Source organism: Microcebus murinus, chromosome 20 (genome assembly GCF_040939455.1).
Source record: "Microcebus murinus isolate Inina chromosome 20, M.murinus_Inina_mat1.0, whole genome shotgun sequence".
NCBI classification, from domain to species: Eukaryota; Metazoa; Chordata; class Mammalia; order Primates; family Cheirogaleidae; genus Microcebus; species Microcebus murinus.
In genome coordinates, this window is record NC_134123.1 from 34,855,285 (window position 1) to 34,875,949 (window position 20,665).

General features: G+C 69.9%; 1 protein-coding gene across 1 annotated transcript in view; it reads left to right on the top strand.

Annotated features, from left to right (window-relative positions):
- Positions 1-18,035, top strand: part of ZNF469 (zinc finger protein 469) — a 44,501-nt gene extending 26,466 nt beyond the window's left edge. Inside the window, exons 2-3 of the mRNA XM_075995862.1 lie at positions 3,388-3,452; positions 5,298-18,035. Coding sequence (XP_075851977.1) covers positions 5,423-16,696 — 11,274 coding nt within the window. The 5' untranslated portion in view covers positions 3,388-3,452; positions 5,298-5,422 and the 3' untranslated portion in view covers positions 16,697-18,035. The remainder of the gene's footprint in view (positions 1-3,387; positions 3,453-5,297) is intronic.
- The last annotated feature ends 2,630 nt before the right edge of the window (positions 18,036-20,665 follow it).

Consider the following 20,665-nt stretch of genomic DNA (forward strand, 5'->3'; position numbering starts at 1 on the left):
GTAGAGTCAACACACATGCCGCTGGGTGGACACGCACACGTGAGCGTTCGCACCCGGGCGATCCAGGAGGGCTGCCTGGAAGAGCCGTGGCCCCCTTCAGAGCAACCATCAGCCAGGCACTTACTGGGTGCTGGTGCCCGGGAGGTGGCTTGGGTGTGTCGCCCCTGTGAGGTCAGGACTCAGATCGGTCCCAAGTGACGGGGAGGGAATGGCTCCGAGAGGCTCTGGGCTGGCCCTGCGTCCCGGAAACACCACGATTGGAACCCAGGCCCAGTGGCCCCAGCCCCTGCAGGAGTGCGGGCATCGGGAACACGGGGTAGAAGGTGGCGGGCGGCCCGAGCTGGGGAGCTGCTCGGGCGAGAGCCCCGAGGGGCCTGGGTGGCCAGGCGAGGGCCCGGGCAGGGGCGCCCAGCTCACAGAGTGGAAGTGCAGGGGAGAGGGTGGGCGCGGAGGCCAGGCGCTGGGTGGGGGGGTGCCGGGCGGCTCTGCCCGCCTCTGGAGCTGGCGGCCCCACCCCGAGGTGGCCAGAGCCAGCCCTCCCAGCTGCGGTCTTGAGTTACGGGGTACTCAGGCCGGCGGTTACTGTTTCTGCGAGAAAAGGAGCCGCTCGCGCCCCTCGGGGCTCCCCGGATCCAGGGATTGGATCTCCCGCATCAAAGGGGCCCCAGGCCGCTGAAACCCACACCGAGGGCGCGGTGGCACCGAGGGCGCGGTGGCACCGAGGGCCTGGCCGGGAGCCTGGGCGGGGCCGGGAGCGGAGGCCCCCCACGCCCGCCCGAGGCCTGAGGACTGAGCACAGGTCCTCGTGCCCCGGGCGGGGGGCAGCGTGTGCCCGGGGGGGGGGCCCGGGTGCTGCGGGCACAGCGCCCGCCGGCTGTCCTGGCAGGGGACGGAGGGGACGGCGAGTGCTGCCCTCGGGCACGGTCACAGAGGGCTCTGGACACGTCACGCCTCCTCTCTGGCTGCAGCCCGCGCCCCTGCAGCCGTCCGCGGACTGCGCCTCTTCCCAGTGACGGGGGTGGGGTGGGGGGGTGGGTGTGAATGGGGCCGCACCACCCGCCTGGCACAGCGATGGGCACAGGCATGGAGACGGCCGGGAAGGGTCGGGGGTCCTCTGGCCTCTCTGGCCTCTGTCTTCCTCCTCCGTGACGCTGGGACCGACCTTAGGGCCTCTGGAATCCCAGAGGGTTAGGGTTAGGGTGGATTCCAGAGGGTCAGGGTTAGGGTTAGGGTGGCATCTCAGTTAGGGTTAGGGTGGATTCCAGAGGGTCAGGGTTAGGGTTAGGGTGGATTCTAGAGGGTTAGGGTTAGTGTTAAGGTTAGGGTTAGAGTTGCTTGTCTCAGTGTAACAAGTAGCAGCCTGAAACCACAAACTCTTGTTGCTGCATGGCATCTGAGGGTCAGGCGCTGGCTGGCTGTGTCCGAGCTCTATCCTGCGGTCGGCGGGGGCTGCGGTGGCATCTGACAGCTGGGCTGACACCGCTCCTCGCCCCCTCGGCTGCGGCAGGCTGGTGCCTGGACACGTGGGGCCCCTCTGCAGGGCTGGGTGGCAGTCGGCGTGTCCCATGCCCGGGGTCCCAGAGGGGCTGCTATGCCTTGCATAGCCCGGTCTCACAAGCCCCACGCACTCACTGCCCCGACACTCACTGCAACATCCGGGGACCCCAGCGCAGCCTGCGCCCAGTGGAGGGAGCCGCCTTTGCTGGAAAGGACGGGGCCGGAGAACGTAGGGATATATCTTTTTATTTTATTATTATTTTTTTGAGGCAGAGTCTCTCTCTGTTGCCCAGGCTAGAGTGAGTGCAGTGGTGTCAGCCTCGCTCACAGCAACCTACAACTCCTGGGCTCAAGCAATCCTCCTGCCTCAGCCTCCCGAGTAGCTGGGACTACAGGCATGCAACACCATCCCCGGCTAATTTTTTCTATATATTTTTAGTTTTCCATTAATTTCTTTGTATTTATAGTAGAGACGGGGTCTTGCTCGTACTCAGGCTGGTTTCGAACTCCTGACCAGGAGCAATCCTCCCGCCTCGGCCTCCCAGAGAGCTAGGGTTACAGGTGTGAGCCACCGCTCCCGGCCTGTATCTTTTTATTTTATTTTATTTTTTATTTATTTTTTTCAGCATATTATGGGGTACAAATATTAAGCTTACGTATATTGCCCTAGCACCCCTCCCCTCTCGAGTCAGAGCTTCAAGCGTGTCCATCCCCCAGTTGGTGTGCACCACACGCATTATGTGTGTACGTACCCGTCCACTCCCCCCACCGCGGCTGTATCTTAAAACCACGGCAGGTTCACCGGGCAGGCTGTCCACGTCGCAGGTGCTTTTGTGCTTGTACACGGCTGGCCCCTCGGGTCCACCTGTGCTCACCTGCAGGTGTTCTCAGTAGAGTCCTTCGTAAGCGCCGAGTACGAGAAGCAGTCCAGCGTCTGTCGGGGGATCCGACACGTGAGCACCCGGCAGCGTGCTTGGCGGCCAGGTGTGGGGACAGGCAGGGACCCCTCCAGGGGAGGTTGTGGACCGAGCCCCAGGACAGGCTATTAAAGGAGACGTCAGGAGCAGCTTAGCAAGCGCGGTCGACTACTTTTCATTCAAGAAGAAGGGGCACGGGCCGGGCGCGGTGGCTCACGCCTGTCATCCCAGCACTCTGGGAGGCCGAGGCGGGAGGATCGTTTGAGCTCAGGAGTTCGAGACCAGCCTGAGCAAGAGCGAGACCCATCTCTACTCAAAAAAAAATAGAAAGAAATTATTTAGCCAACTAAAAATATATATAGAAAAAATTAGCCGGGCATGGTGGCGCATGCCTGTAGTCCCAGCTACTCGGGAGGCTGAGGCAGGAGGATCGCTTGAGCCCAGGAGTTGGAGGTTGCTGTGAGCTAGGCTGACGCCACGGCACTCCAGCCCGGGCAACAGAGTAAGACTCTGTCTCCAAAAAAAAAAAAACAATGAGGGACACAGGGACATTCATTCGTCTGTACTAACGTTTGCACCAGGAAGCTCTGGCATGAGACCGGGCTCCCGTAGCGGGGTCGGGGAGAGGGTAAGGGCGGGTGAGAGGCCTGAGCCATCTCCCTGCTGACCTTATTTAATCAGGTCTTGGGTTTGGGGGCCCCATGAATGCATAATCTATGCATAAATAAAAACGTAGCATAAAGAAATGTACGATAACCGTGAAGCCCATGGCAAAGGGAGCCTGCTCACCCCCTGAGCCTTTTGGGGTCCCAGGTGGCTGAGCTGCCCGCTGGCCCCCTCCCCCCCGTCCGCCCCCCCCCTAGTTTCCGGGTGCCCCGAGGGGCCCTGGAGCCAGCCCCGCCTCCCGCCGCACCTCGGGGCTCCAGGCCCAAGCACCACTCGGATTCTGACTCGCTCTCTGTTCTCTCTGCAGCCGAGAAATCCTCCTTGCTCAGGAAGTCGAGCCGCGACGCAGCTGAGGGGCCCCTGACTCCCCAGGTATGTGGCAGGGCAGCGGTGTGGAGGCCCGCCGCCCCTCGGCCCGAGCTGCCCCCGTCCCCCACGACACCCCGGCTGAGGACAGTGGCCGGGGCTGCCAGCCGCCCCCCACGACACCCCAGCTGAGGACAGTGGCTGGGGCTGCCAGCCGCCCCCCGGACCCGCCTCCCGGTCCCCGGCCGACATGGCTGTGGGTATGCGGGACACAGTGCCTCTCAGGCTCCCCCAGCGGCAGCCACGGCCCCGGCGGCCTCAGCCCCCTTCCCCGTCAAACCGACCCTCCTCCCGGCCAGCCAGGACTCAGTGCAGCCTCACCTCCTCCAGGAAGGCTGCCTGGTGCCCCGGCTGGGCTGGGTCCCCACTCTGAGCTGGAGGCTCCTGGCCTCGAGTGGTGGGTCCCGCCCATGGGATGGGGGCTTCTTGAGACACCCCAGCAGCTGCTGCCCCCACACCCAGCAGCCAGGCCCCGAGTGGAGGCCCCCTCCTGGGAGGACCCCCCCAATACTGGCTGGGAGCCCTGGGTGAGTCACTCAGGCCTCGACCCGTCACCCCTAAGTGGGGACGACGTCCAAGCCACCGGAGGACACAGGAAGCCACCCTGGGAAGCGCTGTTGCTGCCATCAGCACCATCGTTTAGTCACTCAACAAACGTTGCCCAGAGACCTTCACCCCTGGCGGTGGGGCCTGGAGGCGGGAGGTTTCCCTCCCTGCAGGCTGGTGGGAGGAGACGGGGAGGGGACTCAAGAGGATGTGGGACCCGGTCCCCCACCCAGCCAGTCTCTCCTTGGGCTTCGGTGGCAGAGCAGGGGGCTGCCCTCTGCTGGCAGGTGCTGGTACTGCACCCACCCTGGAGACCCTGCCCCAAATTGTGGGGGGGGGAGGCAGGTCCCCACAGCGGGGAGCACCAGGTAGAGCAGGTGAGGCTCAGTTTTGAGCCCACACATCGTAACCACAAGGACAAATGAGAGCGGAGGGAGCCGGCCCGGGGCTCCCCTGGACAGGCGGTCGGTCCCTGCCACGTCCCAGCCACGTGGCCCTGGCTTGTGGCCCAGGGAATGAGTCAGGGTGCTCCCAGCAGGGGGGTCGCGGTGACCGTGACCGTGGCATGGGACTGGGCTCAGCGAGGGGGTAGCGTGTGGCCGAGACACAGGCCACGGCCACGGCCACCACGGCCCCCAGATCTCAGCACCGACCCAGGAGCTTGCTGGTCTCAGGCAGAGCTTTGCTCGCTGGTCAGAGACACGTTCGCCGTCTTGGAGGCTCAGGAGAGGAGCCGGCACCTTCCGGGGGCAGGCCCCCCCAGCGGGGTGGGGGTGGGGGTGTGGGAAGCCGTCCTGGGCCGGCGGCCGGGCAGGTGGCGGCTCTGTACCTGCCCTCAAGGCCCAAGAAGATGCCGGGGGAGCTTCCGGCTGGACGCAGGTGTGCCCAGCGTGAGTCCCCGTGTCCTGAGACTCTGGCTTCCGACTAGTGCCCCCGGGCAGGTGTAAGCACCCACCTGTGCCCTCCTGGGTCGGCCCTACAGGTCTGGAATCTGTGTGCCCAGTAGGCGACTTTCCGCCCCGAGGCCTGGCCAGCGCCCAGCGGCTGCTCCAAGGGTACAGGCAGCCTTCCCCGACCAGACCCCAGGAAGCTCCCCTCCCCTCTCCCTTCTGCGGCCCAGGCTGGCAGGAACCTCCCTTCTTGCTTCTCCCAGGTGCTGTCTGAGCCTGGCACCCTCCTGCGCTCAGGGGCCTCCCCGACAGCTGCCCCAGCCGCGCCTGCTCGTGGCCTGGCCACGGGCTCCCTGGGAAGCCACAAAGGCCGGGGCCACCCGAGGCCCCTCTCACGTCTACCCTTTCCTCACAGGCCACGCTCAGGACCATGAGAGCAGGCTCCCCCCGGGCCCCCCGAGGGGCGAGGATGGCCGCCCAGCCCACGCCCCGTGGCCCCCCACGGCCCCACGCATCCTCCTAGCGCCGGACGGAGGGGCCATGCCTGGAGAGCAGCCCCAGGGAGCACCACCCCCGGCCAGGACTGGGGCCCTGCAGCCGTGCCAGGTGGCCGGTGGCCTGGGCGGCCCCTGCCAGCCCCCCCACGAGGACCACGCCCCGGCCAGCAGGCCCGCCAAGGCCGCCAGGGAGACTGGCCGTGGGGCCCCGGCTGTGGAGCCCCCGGAAGCCCAGCTGCTGCCGGCCAGGGAGGGGGTGCCCAAGGCCCCGCTCCTGAGGACCCAGGCCCTGGGTGGCGGCCCTGGGAAGGGGGGAGGCCTCCGGGGCCCCCCAGGGAGGAGCCGCTCACAGACTCACGTGCGGCTGGCAGCGGGGGCGGCCGGCAGCGCCCAGCAGCCCTACAGCCCGAGCATCGCCAGCTCGAGGGCCAAACCCGCCCTGGACGAGGCCCCCGAGGGCCACCAGCTCGAGGCCCCCCATCCTCCAGAGGCAGAGGCCCCCCGGCCTCCCCTCAGGCCCGGCCTCCCAAGAACCGAGGCCCGGCCTCCTCCTGAAGAGCTCAGCTTCCGAAGGTGCTTCCCGGAGACCCCCTCCAGCTTTACCTCCACCAACTATACCTCAGCGAACGCCGCGCCCGGGCCCCCCGCCCTGCGGGCCCCCCCGAGCAGGGGCGCCAGCCCCCTCGGGCCGGCCTCCCACCCGGAATTCCAGGCCAGCGGGGCGGACTCCTGGCCTCTCGCTGCTGAGAACAGCTTCCTAGGTGCTAATTTCGGGGTCCCCCCCACAGAGCCAGAGCCGTTCCCCGAAGGCGGCAGGCCGGGCGGCCCCGTGGGGGTCCCCTTCCAGTTCTCCTTCCCGGAGCTGCCCGGGCCGGGCACAAAACCCTTCCCCGCAGACACGGCCGGGCACGAGTTTGCCAACAGGGCCCTCGTGTTTGCCTTCCACCAGCCCCCAGGAGCGTGGCCAGAGGGGGCCGTGGGCACGGGCCCCGCCTACCCGCCCGCACCCCAGCCCCTGCCCTGCTACCCCGGCCAGCCGGGCACCCTCGATCCCCCCAGCAACCTCAGCGGTGCCCTCCCGGCCCCGGGGGTGGCTCGCCCGGCCCCGACCCCCTTCTCAGATGGTCTGCACAAGAGCCTGACCAAAGTCCTTCCCGAGAGGCCGCCTTCAGCCCAGGACGGGCTGGGGAGCCCGAGGGGGCCCCTGAACCCCTTGCCCCAGAGACGTTTACCGGGGCAGGCGTGTGGAGCCAGGGTGGACACCAGCCCGGGGCCTCTGGACACCGAGCTGGCCACCCCGGGGCCCCCAGCGGCCAGACTGCCCCCGCTGTGGGACCCTGTGACAGCACCTTACCCCACGCCTGCCCTGGGGCCCCCGGCCGCCGCCAGGAACCCGTTCTTCAAAGGCCAGCCCGGCCCCGGCCAGCGGCTCTGCCTGCCCCAGAGCCCCCCACTGCCCTGGGCCCAGCTGCTCCCGACGGCCGGGCCGAGCCCCCACCAGATGGAGGTGCAGAGCCGGCTGCCTTTCCCCACGGCGGCCCCCGAGTGGCAGGGGGGCAGCCAGGGAGCCCTGGGTGCGGCCGGCCAGACGGCGGGGCCCGGGGCGAAGCTGGTGGCCGTGAGAAGTGGCGCAGGCCAGCTGGGCGGCTCCCCGGGGCTGTTCTCCTACAGCGGGGCGCAGGACGCGGGAGCCCAGCCCCTGTTCTTTGGGGTGCCGCAGCCCCAGCTCTCACCCCGGGGGACCCCCAGCCTGCCCCCGCCCAGGGTGGTGGGGGCCTCCCCCAGCGAGTCGCCGCTGCCGTCGCCGGCCACCAACACGGCCGGCAGCACCTGCTCCTCCCTGTCGCCCCTGTCCAGCAGCCCGGCCAACCCCAGCTCGGAGGAGAGCCAGCTCCCGGCCCCGCTGGGGCCCCCCGCCTTCTTCCACCAGTCCCCGGAGCAGCCCCCGCACGCCCACCCCCGACACTTCCCCCCAGCAGAGCCGCCGGCCAAGGCCTTCCCGTTCCCTGCCGACGGGCTGGGGGCCGAGGGCGCCCCGTTCCCCCACGAGCCGCCCCCATACCCGGCCCAGCACTTTGCGCTCAGCAGCGCCAGCCTGGACCAGCTGGACGTGCTGCTCACCTGCCGGCAGTGCGACCGCAACTACAGCAGCCTGGCTGCCTTCCTGGCACACCGGCAGTTCTGCGGCCTGCTGCTGGCCAGGGCCAAGGATGGTTCCCCGCAGCCCCAGGGCCCCCCGGGGCTCCCCTCGCCCTGCGCCGCCGCCCCCAAGGCAGCCGCCGACACTCTGGCGGGCGGGCTGGGCCACGGCAAGGCCGTCCCCTTCCTGCTGGCCGGGGACGTCCAGGCGGACGGCAAAGACGAGGCCCTGAGGATGAGCTTCCTGCCCGGCCTGGCCGCCGCTGCCGCCGCCGCCGCCTTCCCGCTGCCCCCCGCGGAGCTGGACTTGGAGGACGACGCCAAGCTGGACAGCCTCATCACCGAGGCGCTCAACGGCATGGAGTACCAGCCGGACAGCCCGGAGATCGACAGCAGCTTCATAGACGTCTTCACCGACGAGGAGCCTCCCGGCCCCAGAGGCCCCGGCACAGGACAGCCCCCCAAGGCCAGGCCGGGGCCGGCCCCGGAGAGCAGAGCCCAGCCCCCGCTCGCCGCCCCCACGGCGGAGCTGCAAGACCCCCGCGCCGCAGATGGGGGCTGCCCGGCCCGGAGCAGGCCCAAAACCCGCTCTCTGGGTGTCCCCCCTGCTGAGGCCGAGGCCGGCAGCCTGGTGCGGCCGCAGAGGAGGGGGAAGCAGCTGAAGCTGTTCCGGAAAGAGCCGGACGTGGCCAGCACCGCCGAGGGGCCCGGGGGAGGCGCCAGGGCCTCCTCCTGCCTGCGGCCCCGGAGGAAGAAGGGCAGCCGGGAGGAGCGGCCCCGCGCCCGGGACCTCGGGACTCCGGCCAACAAGGGCCGTGGGGGTCCCAACACCCAGGTCCCCAGGGCCAGCCCTGTCCCCGAGGAGACCAGGAGCCCCAGGCACCTCCGCCCGCCCCCCAGGAAGGACGCCAGGAGGAGGAAGGCCGGGGCCGGCACCTGGAGCAAGGAGCTGATCCACAAGATTGTGCAGCAGAAGAACAAGCTCCACCACCGGCGGCGGCAGGCGCGGGGGGCCCACGGCAGGCGCGGCTCCCTGGTGGCGGAGGGACCCCAGCCCGGCGGCGCCCAGGACAGAGGGCTCCGGGAGAGCGAGGACATCTCCGAGTCGGAGGACGAGTTTCCCCGGAGGCAGCAGCCGGGCTCTGGCTCCAGGGGCCGGCCCCGCCGCGGCAGCTGCCGGCGCTGGCACCACCGAGGGGAGAAGAGGAAGGACGGGGACTCGGCCCCGGGGCCCAGAGCGGACGGGGAGCTGCAGGAACCCAGGCAGGCGGTGACGCAGGACACCGGGGGGCTCCCCAGCCCGGAGCGGCCACACAGCCCTCGCCCAGGCCCCCCGCCCGGCCTGGAGGCTACAGAGAGAGGCCCCGAGTGTGCCGACCACCCCACGGCGGCCCCCCAGCAGTCCCCACGGGTCCCCACCGAGACCCACCCCCCCGAGGAAAACCCCCCTTCGCTGGACGTCCCCCAGGTGGCCAAGAGGCCTGAAGTTGCCGAAGAGACACCCCCTGACCCCACGAAACTCGGAGAGGTCCCGAGGTCTCCTCCAGCCGCCCGTGTGACAGGGAGCCCCGGGCCCCCCACTCCTGAGCGAGCCCCACCTGGCAGAGAGGACGCCGGTCGCCCCAGGCCACCGGGAGGCTTCCCTGATGCCGCGCCCCAACGAGGAAGCTCACCAGCACCGGGTACCGGCGGTCCGCTGGGCGCCCCGGGGTGCACAAGGCCCCCTGCATCCCGTGACGGCGGGGACGCCCCTGCCCCCCAGCCAGGAGGGTTCCTGGGGCCCCTTGCTAACGCCACCAGTGCTGCCTACCCCGAAGCCACGGTCCCACTCTCAAAGAACTCTGATCTTGGCGGTGGCCCCGCACATGCTAACAGCGGACACCCCACCATGGGGGTTCCAGTTGCCAAAAGGGGGCCCCATCCCCACAGCGGCCCCCCCAGGGAACTGTTCCTTGCACCCAAAGACCTGGCCGGCTGCCTCCTGGAAGATCTGTACCCCAAGCCCCCCGCCGTGGACGCCCCGCCAGCCCGGAGCAGCCCCTGTCTGAGCCCAGGCGGGGCCGACACTTGTTCCCTGGCACCAAAGCTGCCGGAGCGTCCGCCTTACTCAGCTGAGACGGACCCAGGCAAAGCCGGGTCGCCGCTGACCTTGGAGTCCACGTCCCTCTTCGCGGGGCTGGCCGTGGACGGGTTCTGCCCGCCCCTCTACGACGGCCACGTGCCGCTTGCCCGCGCCGGCCCTGCCCCAGGGAAGCCCCGGCTCGACCCACCTTACCCCTCCTTCCTGCTGCTCGAAGACGTAGCCCCGATGCTGCCCGGCCACTTTCCCGGCCTCTCCTCGGCGGGGGCGGCGTTCGGGGACAAGTGTCCCGGGGAGGGGACGCCCAGCCCTCCCCCCGCGCCTGGGAGGAGAGACGGACACGGTGCCACTTTCGTGCGCAGCCTGTCAGAGGAGGAACTGGAGATCCGGAGGCTGGTCACCGAGCTGGAGAGTCAGCTGGGGAGAGGCGGAGGCTCGCCCGGGGCCCCGGGGCAGCGTGGAGAGGCCGAGCGGGCCGGCGGGGCGCACGCGAGCTCCGGCACGGAGCCATCCGGCCCCCACGGGGACGCGGCTGAGCTCGCGGGTGCCGGGGAACCGAGTCCACACCGGGGAGGCGCAGAAACAGCCGAGGACGCCACGGAAGGGGCTCCTGGGAGCCGCCCGGGGCAGGGGCCCCACCCAGCCTCGCGCCCTGCGGGAGAAGCGGCCGCCCCCTGGGCCGGCTCCCAGGAAGACCTGGCGTTGGGGGCCTCTCTCGGCCCCCCAGGGAACAGCGTCAGTTTTCAGCTGGCGCAGGAAGCCGGAGTCTCCCAGGCGGGAGGAGAAGGTGGGGTCCCCCCGGACGTCCCCCTGCCGGCCCTGGGCGGGCAGCCGGGGCCTCTGCTGGCTGCTGAGAGGCTGGCAAAGCGCGGCCCAAACCGCCATCTTCCGTTTCCTAAAAGTGAAGACAGCGCCCACCTGGCACCTGGCTTTGCGTTTCAGGGTGATGGGGTGCCACCTCTGGATGCCACCGGGCCCCCTGGGGTCCCTCCTAGCGAAGCCGCCCAGGGGCCCTTTGTGGGCAGGGCAGGTGGGGCCGGGGGGCTCCTGCACCCCCTGGCAGGGGGTCCCGGCTCTGAGGGTATTGAGTTTGCACCGGCGGGGGCCTCCTCGCTGACTGCCCCCCCAGGCAGAGAGGCCCAGGCTGTCCCTGTGCCGGGTCCGGCCTGTGCACCTGACGCTGGCCCTGGTGGGAGGCCCCAAGACCCAACCTCGAACCCCCAACTCCAGCTCCTGGGGGCCGAGGCAGGTGGGATCACAGATGACACCTGGGGCAGACAGGGGCCACCACCTGCGGTTGCCCAGAGCCCACCTGCGGTTGCCCAGAGCCCTCTGCGAGGGGACTCGTCGGCTCTGGAAGGGCACTGTGTGAGGGGCAGGGACGTGGCCTGCAGCCCTACCCAGGGCTCCCCCAGGGGTGAGCAGGGGACAGCTGTCCCTGCAGTGGCCGGACGTCAGCTGGGGCCCAAGGCAGATGGACACCTGGGCTTGCTCAGCCTTTCTCAGGGGCCTGAGGGCCAAGGCCAAGCCAGCCGGCTTCGGCCAGATAACTGGGGGCTTGCTGGGGGGCCAGAGAGCCCGTCCCTGGGCACGGGTCCTGAAACACCGCTGGCCAGGCCCGCCGGGGGTGCTGGGGCGGCACTGGAGGGACTCAGGGTGGCCTCGGGCCTTCAGGTGGAGGCACAGCCCTCCCCGAGCCGCCCCTTCCCTGCGGGAGAGCCCCCGACAGCAGCCCACGCCCAGAGTGGGGCTGAGGACCAGAGTCCGGGGAAGACTGCCAGCCCAGGCCTGCACAAGCAGCTGCCACTCTCGGGGCCCGGCCCATCGTCACCCCTCGGGGGCCTGGGCGCCTGTGCCCCCTCACCCACCACTCCAGCCACCCCAAGTCCCTGCAGCCCCAAACACCTGCCCCAGCAGGACCCCCCTATCTGGACTTCTGGTGCCACCGGGGTCACAGGACAGCAGAGGGGGCTGCTCCCGGTGTCCCCACCCGGCCCCGGGCTCCTGCCGGCCTGTCCCCCTGGGTGGGCACCTCTGGGAGGGGCCGGCTGTGTCCAAGCCCCCACGGGCGATGGAGCTGGGGGGCCCCCAGGGGCTGCCCCATCCTGTGACCCTAAGGAGACTTTAGCTCACCACCCTCTCCTAGGGGACCCCCCCTCGCAGCCTGGCTGCATCAGCATCTCGGGGGACAGCACTCGGAGACCTCCAGAGGCATCCAGGAGAGAGAGACCAGGGCAGTCTCCTGCCCGTGACACCCCGCCTCCCCCCGTGGGGGCCACTCCCCCCAGAGTGACCAGCCTTCCCGCCAAAGATGAGACATGGCCCGCCAGAGGGCTTCAGGCGCCAGACACCCCATGCAGCGGGGCACCAGCCCCCACCAGCCCCGATGGGTCACCGGAAGACCCCTCCTCCCTCTCCCAAAGCAACACCGCCCAACTAGGCCGCAAGGAAGCGCAGGATGTCCTGGCTGTGCCCGCTGACCCCACCGTGCTGGGGGCCGCAGGGCCAGACCGCCACACCTGCCTGGAAGGTGAGTCGGGGGCCAGCAGCCAGGGACAGCCGGAGCTGGGGGCGCCTGAGGCCCGGCAGGCCAGCGTCACCGAGGTGCCTGCCACGGTCACCTGCCCTTCCGCAGGGCTGTGCCTGGGCAGTACCGCATTTCCAAGCAGCACAGCCGGAGACTCCAGGCCCCGCTACCCCCAAAGCCACAGAAATGTCCCCTACCAGGTGCCCCAAGAAGATCCCCTCAGTCCCCAAGACCCCGAACAGAGGCCGCACAGCTTTAAAAAGAAGCCGGTGTCCACTGAGAATGGCCTCTGGAAGGGCCAGGCCCCCGGGGGGCCGCCGGTGACCTGCGAGGTCTGCTCGGCCTCCTTCCGCTCCAGGCCGGGCCTGAGCCGGCACAAAGCGAGGAAGCACCAGCTGCACAAGGCCACCGCCCAGCCGCGCCTGGCTGCCCCGACCACGAGCCGGCCCCCCGGGAAGAAGAGCCACAGGGCGCCCAGGAAGGACAGAGCACGTCACCCGCTCACAGGAGGCCCCTGCCGTGCGGCCAGGCCACCTTCCGCCCCGGGCTCCAAGGAGGTCAGGCCGGGGCTCGGTGCTCCCAGAACACCGGGCTCCCCGCCCGGCCAGCAGCCTCGCCCCCCAGGCCTGCAGGAGCATGGGGTGCGTGTGCAGGCCCCGGCCCCCGAGCCCGGCAGACCAGCCCCACTGGGGGCGGGCGAGCGCCCTCCCAAACAGGCAGAGGAGAGAGAGGACCGGACGCCACCCACGGAGCCCCCCAGCCACTCAGCGGGGAAATCAAAGAAGAAAGGAGGGAAGCCGGGAGCGAGGAGGTTCCGGGAGAGAGCTCGGGGCCCTCCCGATGGGATTTTGGATAAAGCCCGCAGGAGCCCAGCGGCTGCAGCTGCCAACCGCCCGGCCCCTCCGAGCTGCCGCCTCCCGCTGGAAGGAGACCTGGGGCCCCGGGGGATGGAGGGTACCCTGGAGACGGTCGCCGCGGAGACGGGCACGGGGGCCCTGCGTGCAGAGGGGACATCCAGAGACCAGGCCACATGTCAACGGAGGATGGAGGAGGCACCTGCTGGGGAATGGCCGGTTGGGCCCGAGGGAGCCTTGGTGAGGGAGCCCTGGGGACCGCCGGAGGCCGGCACGGTGGCTTGTGGAGAGCCACCGCAGGCCGCCAGGAGCAAGTCTGCAGCGGACAGCGGAGGGGCCCAGAGCGGGCCCGAGGAGGGTGTCTGGGAGGGGCACACGCCCCCCCTGAGCCCCCCGGGTCCTCCCGAGACCCCCGGCTCTAAGAGGGGCCTCCTGGACGAGCCGGCAGCCCGGGGTGCAGTCCCGGGACCTGAGGACCCCACTCCCGGGGCTCCCAGTCCCGGCCTGGGGGACCCTCTGAGCTTGTTCGACGACGAGGTCTCCTTCTCCCAGCTCTTCCCTCTGTGCGGCCGCTTGACCCGCAAGAAGAGGAACCCGCGCGTGTACGGGAATCGAGGCGAGAAGCCGAGGCGCCCGCCGCCGCTGCCCCAGCCGGGCAGCAGCGAGGCTGGGGGCCGCTCCCCGCTGCTCTGCGCCCGCCTGCCCACCGACCTCAGCGACTCAGGCTCCCTCTGCCTCTCGCAGGAGGAGCCCTGGGAGGACGAGGCCGCCGGCCTGCCAGAGTCCTTCCTCCCCGACGGGTTCCTGATTAGCAAGGTGCCCGGGCTCAGCCTGTGGGCCTCCGAGCCCAGCGGGGAAGCCGGCACCGAGAAGGCGCCCGCCCACCGCCCCGAGGATGATCTCCCCGAGCTGCACATGGTCCCCGCTGCGTGGCGAGGCCGGGAGCTGTGGGTCCCCACGGATGACACACCCTCTTCTCTCGGGGACGTGAGCCCTGAGCCCCCCAACCTGGAGAGGGAGGGGTATGCCACCTCGCTCCCTGCCTCGGACTTTGAGGTGCTCAGCCCCAAGCTTGAGGTGCAAGACCTGTGCTTCCTGGGACCCTTTGAAGACCCCTCGGATCTCCCCGGCACCAGCTTCCTCGACTTCGAGGCCACAGCGATGTCACAGGGGCCACGGAAGGAAAGGACGGAGGAGGTGGCGGCCAGGCCGGGGAGGGCTGGGGGCCCGGAGCCGCCGCCCGCCCAGGGCAGGAGGGCCTCGTACAAGTGCAGGGCGTGCTTCCAGCGCTTCCGCGGGCTGGCCGAGCTGGACCTGCACAAGCTGGCGCACAGCCCCTCGCCGCCGCCCACCTGCTACATGTGCGTGGAGCGCAGGTTCGGCTCGCGCCAGCTGCTGCGGGAGCACCTGCAGGACAAGCACCTGCAGGGCAAGGCGGGGCCCTGGGCCTGCGGCATGTGCCTCAAGGAGGTGGCCGACGTCTGGATGTACAACCAGCACCTGCGGGAGCACGCGGTGCAGTTCGCGCGCAGGGGGCAGGTGCGCAGGTGCCTGGGGGACCTGCCCGGGTGCCTGGAGGGTGGCGGCGGCGGCGGTGGCATCTCGGCCTTCCTGAGCAGCGTCCCGGAACCAGCATCCAAGCCCCACAGGGGCAAGCGCGCCGGGGGCAAGGCGCAGGCGCGGGGGCCGGGGAAGGAGAGCCCGAGGGAGCGCGCGAAGCCCCGGGCGCGAGGTGGCGCCGCGACACCGGACGGCGTCTCCGCCCCCGCGACCCCTGCCGCAGCCGGCAGCTCCGCCGCCCTCCCCGGCCCCAGCAAGACGCCCCCCAGCCCGTCCCCCGACCCGTGGTCCAGCGGCGAGCCCCTCCTGCAGGCCGTCCCGGTGCACGCGGACTGCAAGGACCCGTCCCGCGACTGCCACCACTGCGGGAAGCGGTTCCCCAAGCCCTTCAAGCTGCAGCGGCACCTGGCGGTGCACAGCCCGCAGCGCGTCTACCTGTGCGCGCGCTGCCCGCGCGTCTACGCCGAGCACCGCGAGCTGCTGGCGCACCTGGGCGCGGCGCACGGGGCGGAGGGGCCGCGCGAGCCGCAGCACACCCCGCTGTACGCCTGCGAGCTCTGCGCCAACGTCATGCACATCATCAAGAAGTCCTTCGCCTGCAGCTCCTGCAACTACACCTTCGCCAAGAAGGAGCAGTTCGACCGCCACATGGACAAGCACCTGCGGCGGGGCCAACAGCCCTTCACGTTCCGCGGGGTCCGGAGGCCGGGAGCCCCCGCGCAGAAGGCCCCGGCCCTCGAGGGCGCGCTGCCCAGCAAACGGCGCAGGGTGGCCGTGCCCAGCGGCCCCCCGGGCCCCGGCGTGGACGGGCCACTGTCTGGGGGCAGCAGCCCAGCCCTGCTCCAGGTCCGCCCGGAGGCGGCTCCCGGCTCCACCGAGGGAACGCCCGAGACCCTGGAGAGGCCCGAAGACCCGGGGGGCCCCACAGTGAGCTGGCGAGACCTGCCCCCTGACCTCCAGGAGGACCCACCCCCCGCTCTGTCTCCCTTCCCGGCGGCCTTGGCTGAGGGCAACGGTGGCCATGAGCCGGACGGAGCCCTGGAGATGAGGCCGGAGGATGAGGCTCCCCCAGGCAGCCCCGGGCCTCTCCTCGTCCAGTCCACTCTGCTGCCCGGGGAGCCCCTGCCCCGGCCAGGCGCCAGGGGCCAAGCCACAGAGGGAAAGGGGGCTCCTCTCCCGCCCTCGGGGAGACGCAGGGTCCCCAGCCCCCGTGGCAAGTGTGGCCCTGAACACTCCCAGGAAGACCCCTCCCCGCCCCAGAAGGAGAAGCAAGCGTCCACCTGCCACGTGGTGCCTGAGGGGGGCACGGGGGTCCCCTCCCACAAGGGCATTGCCACCAGGCCGGGTGGCTGCCAGAGTTCATCAAAGGACAGGTCAGCGGCGCCCACCCCCAGCCCAGCGCCCAAGCTCCCCCTGCAGCCACGGAAGGCCTCGGGGAGCCTGGCGCCCGGAGAGCTGGTCCGCGGCACCGAGAACGGGACGAAGGCCACCACCCCCAAAGACAGGCCGGGGCCCAGCTCCCAGGGCAGTGGGGGCCCCCGCCCCAGCACCAAGACGGGGGGTGGCAGCCAGCCCCAGCCGGCCAGCGGGCAGCTCCAAAGTGAGACAGCCAGCACCCCGGCCAGGCCCGGCTTCCCTGGCCACAGCCCCGCACCCGACAAGACGCCCCCGCAAGCCCAAGCCAAGGGCTGCACCAAGGGGCCCGGGGGGGCTGGCGACCAGGGGCCCCGGCGGAGCCCAGGCCCCCGGGAGAAGGGCGGGGGCGGTGAGAAGAGGAGGAAGGGCCAGGTCCCGGGGCTGCCAAGCAGCGAAAATGTGGGGAGCTTGGGGAGAGCCCCGCCGGCCCCCGACAGACCTCCCCGGGCCCCTCGAAAGCAGGCGACCCCCAGCCGTGTGCCCCCCGCCAAGCCCAGACCCAGTAGCCAGAACAGCAAGCCCAGGCCGCAGCCCTCGGAGCCCAAGGAGGCTCCGGGCAGGGCCTTCGCCCAGGAGAGACCCCCGCTCAGGCCCCCCCGGAGGGGCAGAGCTGTCCACAGTCCTGACCCCCCCGGCCGCGGCTACCGGACCGCCGAGGCCCAGAGTGACCTTCTCAGCCAGCTCTTCGGGCAGAGACTGACTGGCTTCAAGATTCCCTTAAAGAAAGACACTTCTGAGTAATTTATAGCAGCGAGCACCCGGGCTAGAGCCAGGGAGCCCGGCCGTGGGCTCCTGTCCGCGCTGCTCCCTCCAGCCAGCCTCAGTTCTCTGACACGGTTCCCTTTGTGGCCACCGGACTTAACCACGCAAACACTCAAGACTTTGGTGCTGGAGCCGAGACTGCGATGCTTTGAGCAGGGTCTGGGGCGGGCAGCTGAAAGGCTGAGGGTGAGGGACGGAGCAGCTGCAGCCCCTTTGAGACCACGCAGCTGTTTTCTTGGTACCAAGTACTTGAAGAGAGAGCAGCCTACCCCCAGCCCCCAGCCCCCGCCCCCGTGGGCCCTGTCGGCAGGGCGCCACATGCTGCAGAACCCAGGGAAGATTTGCACAGCCCCCCACCCCCACCCCAAACCACCTAGCAGGGAAGCCGGCTGGCGGCAGGCTCCCCTCTTAGTCTTGCTGCTGCTGCAGGTGCAATTCCAAGGTGACCTTCGAAACCACGTGGGGAAGGCGGGCTCTCACCCACAGGGCCGTCCCTGTGCTACCTGGCCCTGGAGCACAGCGGGCCCCCTCCCCTGACCACAGGGCCAGGCCGGCCACTGTCCGTGCTGCCGAGGGGCACGCCCGACTCCAGTGCACCTTGACCCCCGGGGAGATCAGCTTCCCAGGAACATGGAGAGAGCTGGTCACCCTCCAGCTCTGCCCCTGCCCCTGCCCTTCTAGAGCCTTCCTCCCACTCCCGCGCGGAACTCCCAGGTCCAGGTGTCAGCAATTCCACTCTTAAGTTTCTGGTGCTATTTCCATGTTGTAATGTGAATGAGGCTTCCTTGATTTTTTTTTTTTCTTCTTTTTCTTTTTTTGGTCCCTGGGGTTGGGCAGTGAGGCAGGAGCCGGAGGATGGCAGCCCAGGCACCACGTGAGCCGCCCAGGCCTCCCCGGCCTGGGGCCCAGCAGCCGGACGGGGACACTCAGGCCGGGGCCGTGGAGGGGCTGCCCCGGGCGGGAGGCGTCCCATGCACTGACGTGACCCGGCCCGGCGCCCACACAAGTCCTTCCGCAGGGCCCTGTCTTCAAAGGCGGCGGGCGGGGCGGAGGGTCCTCCTCCTCTCATAGGCGTCTCTAACGTTCTCGGTCCATTTTGCTCTGTTTTCTAGTTTTTACCTTGGGTGCAATGTGTATGGTAAAAGTTTTTATTTTGATTATTTTTGAAAGAGACCAAATGGGGCCGACGTCACCATTCCGGAAGACGCCGTGGGCCGAGCGCGAAACCCCTCGTCGGCGAGCTGGGCGTGCAAAGGCCCTGCGGTCGTACTGTAAGCGTCACGGCCAACTCATCCTTTCAAATATATTCCCACTATTTTCACAGAAGACCTCCCGGTTTCGTGGCATCTGTCCCCCCAGCCCCCCGCCGCCGCCGCCTGAGCCCAGAACGTGGCTCTTCGAGGGTCTCGGGACCTGGTGGGGGTCGGGGCTGCCAGGCCCAGGCAGGACCCACCCCACCCAGCCAGCGGGTCCCTGCCGGCCCTATGCCCAGGAGGAGCAGAAGGGAGACGGGGACCCGGTCGGCTGGGCCATGTCCCCTCTGCAGGTGTCACCTGGGGCCCCGGGGGTGAGGGGCGTTGCCTGCACCCCCAGAGCACGGAACCGGGCCTCGCCAGCCCCCTGACCACGGTCCCCCACCCAGCACCAGTGGATGGCCCAGCAGGCGTCCAAACGTCCCCCCGAAACCTGCTCTCTGGGGGCCCCCAAGCTTGCAGCGGCCTCTCCTGAGACCGCTGTGTCCGGAATGTTCTCTGGAAGTGCTGGCCGCTGCTGTCACTGCGCCCCTCCTGCTCCGCCAGCCGGGGCCTTCACCCCATCGGCACCCCAGGTGGGCACAGAGCCCCCGCCCCCTGCTCCATCACCCGGAAGCACACACGGGGGAGGGAGGGCTGGACTCCAAGCTCTGCGGTCCAGGGTTGACGTCCTGTCACCGTCCTGTGTCACCGTCATGCCAGGGGAGCAGGGCCACACCCCGCCCCAGGGGGAGCTGGGGGGATCTTACGAATGAGCGGCCGCACGCTCCCTCCCCAGGCACCGATTTCCAACCGGGACAGGACAGGACATGGTGTTTAACAAGCCCCAGGCCCTGGTGCATCTCTCGTGTCCAGGCGGGAAACCGAGGCAGGGACGGGGTGGCTTGGAAGGGGAGCAGGGGCTTGGCTCTGGGCCCCTCCCCAGGGAGCTGGTGCCTGGGGACGCTGCTCAGGGACTGGCGTGGGGAGCCCTGCCCTGTCCCCACACCCCACTGTGTGGCCGCAGCCCCGGGCGCCAATGGCCCTGCCTGGCCACCAGGTGGCAGCATCCACCCGGCCAGGGCACCCTCGGGGCACCGCGCTGCCCCTCCCCCACCCGGCCTGCCAACCACCCGGGGACCTCACACACAAACGCAACAGACATGGGGGGCACCCCTGGCAGCACCGGCGGGCACACGCGTGTGCTGCACACACCCCCATGGCCTCACCCACAGGGACACGCACGCAAGTGTTCACACGTGGACACGTGTCTACACGCAAACATGCCTGCCTGCCCCCGGGACACACTCAGGCAACCACGGACCAGCACACACACGGACTCGGCGCCAGTGACTCCGGGTACATCTGGGTGTCGGGGGCCTGGCCCTCGAGGGGCCCCTGGGCAGGGGTCCCTGGGGGACCCACGTTTGAGCTGGGAGCTGCAGGGGAGGGGCAGACCCGAGTCTGGGCCCCGCGGGCAGCCAGGCTCTCGGGGACCCTGTCCCTGGGGGGAGGCCCGGGGCGCCCGGCCCCTCTCGGGGGTGGACGGGACCCCACGTGCGTGCAGAGAAGTCACACAGTGACTGTCGTCCAGCAGCACCTGCTCCTGCATCTCAAAGCCTGGCCAGACCCGCCCAGGAGACAGGACGGGAGAGCAGAGGTGCCTCAGGCCAGGGGGAGGCGACGGGGTGGGGGTGGGGGCCGCAGGTGGCAGCAGGAAGAGGGCAGCTGCCGAGCGAGCGGCAGGGTCCAGGCACACCTCCCTGCTCAGGACGATCCGCTGTCCTGTTACGGGCCCACAGCTGCCTTCGGGAAGCCGGTCCCCCCGCAGGTGTGGACGGCTGAGCTCACGCAGCGGGAAGCTGGGCCCCGGCAGGTGAGCTCTTGCAGCAGGAAGACACGGGAGCAGACGCCACCTCCAGGGAAGGGGCTGTGTCCTGTGACTCGGGGTGGCCGATGTCGGAGTCCTGGAAGTGCCCCCAGGAGGTGAAGAAGGGACTTGGAGGCCCTCTGCCCTCGTCACCTGCGTCAGGTGTGAGCCCTGGAGATCCAGCCGCGGCCAGGCCCCTGTAGCCCCTGTGTCTCCCCCTTCTGGCAGGTGGGCAGCAAGCGGCCACTGCAGGTTCCAGGCGGGAAGCTGGGGAGTGGGGGACGGCCACAGCCTGCCCTGGGGGCCGCAGTCCACCGGGACAGCCGTGCTGAGGCCCACGGCCGTCTCCTCCCAGCCTGCACTGGGCCTGGGCGCCGGGGGCCAGGGCCCCTTCTGCGCAGTGCAGGGCCACTGACCGCAGCCTGGCCTGCTGGGCTGCAGCTCCAGGCCGCTTGCTGCCTCCACCGCCCCTGGGGCCCCCAGCAGAGAGAGGGGAGGCAGGAGCGTCCCCCTCAGGCCCAGGGTCTGCTGGGGGTGGGCGGCCTGCGCCTCCGCCCGCCCTGCCCGGGAGACGCCCAGGCCGAGAGAAGAAGGCAGGCGTGTTCTGACAGCGAGATTAGGCACCGGGCGCAGCGGGGCTCTGGGCTACTCTCGGCCCTCTGAGCCTCAGTTTCCCCACCCGTCACCAAAACCCTCCTGGCCCTGACCCTGGGTGGCTCCCTGGACGGGGCGGGCTCTCACACCCTCAGGCTGTTTCTCCACCTGTGAAATGGGTCCGTGACATCTCCCAGGATGCCGCGAGACAGCGTTTGGCTCAGAGAGAAAGCACACGCCAAGGGCTAATCT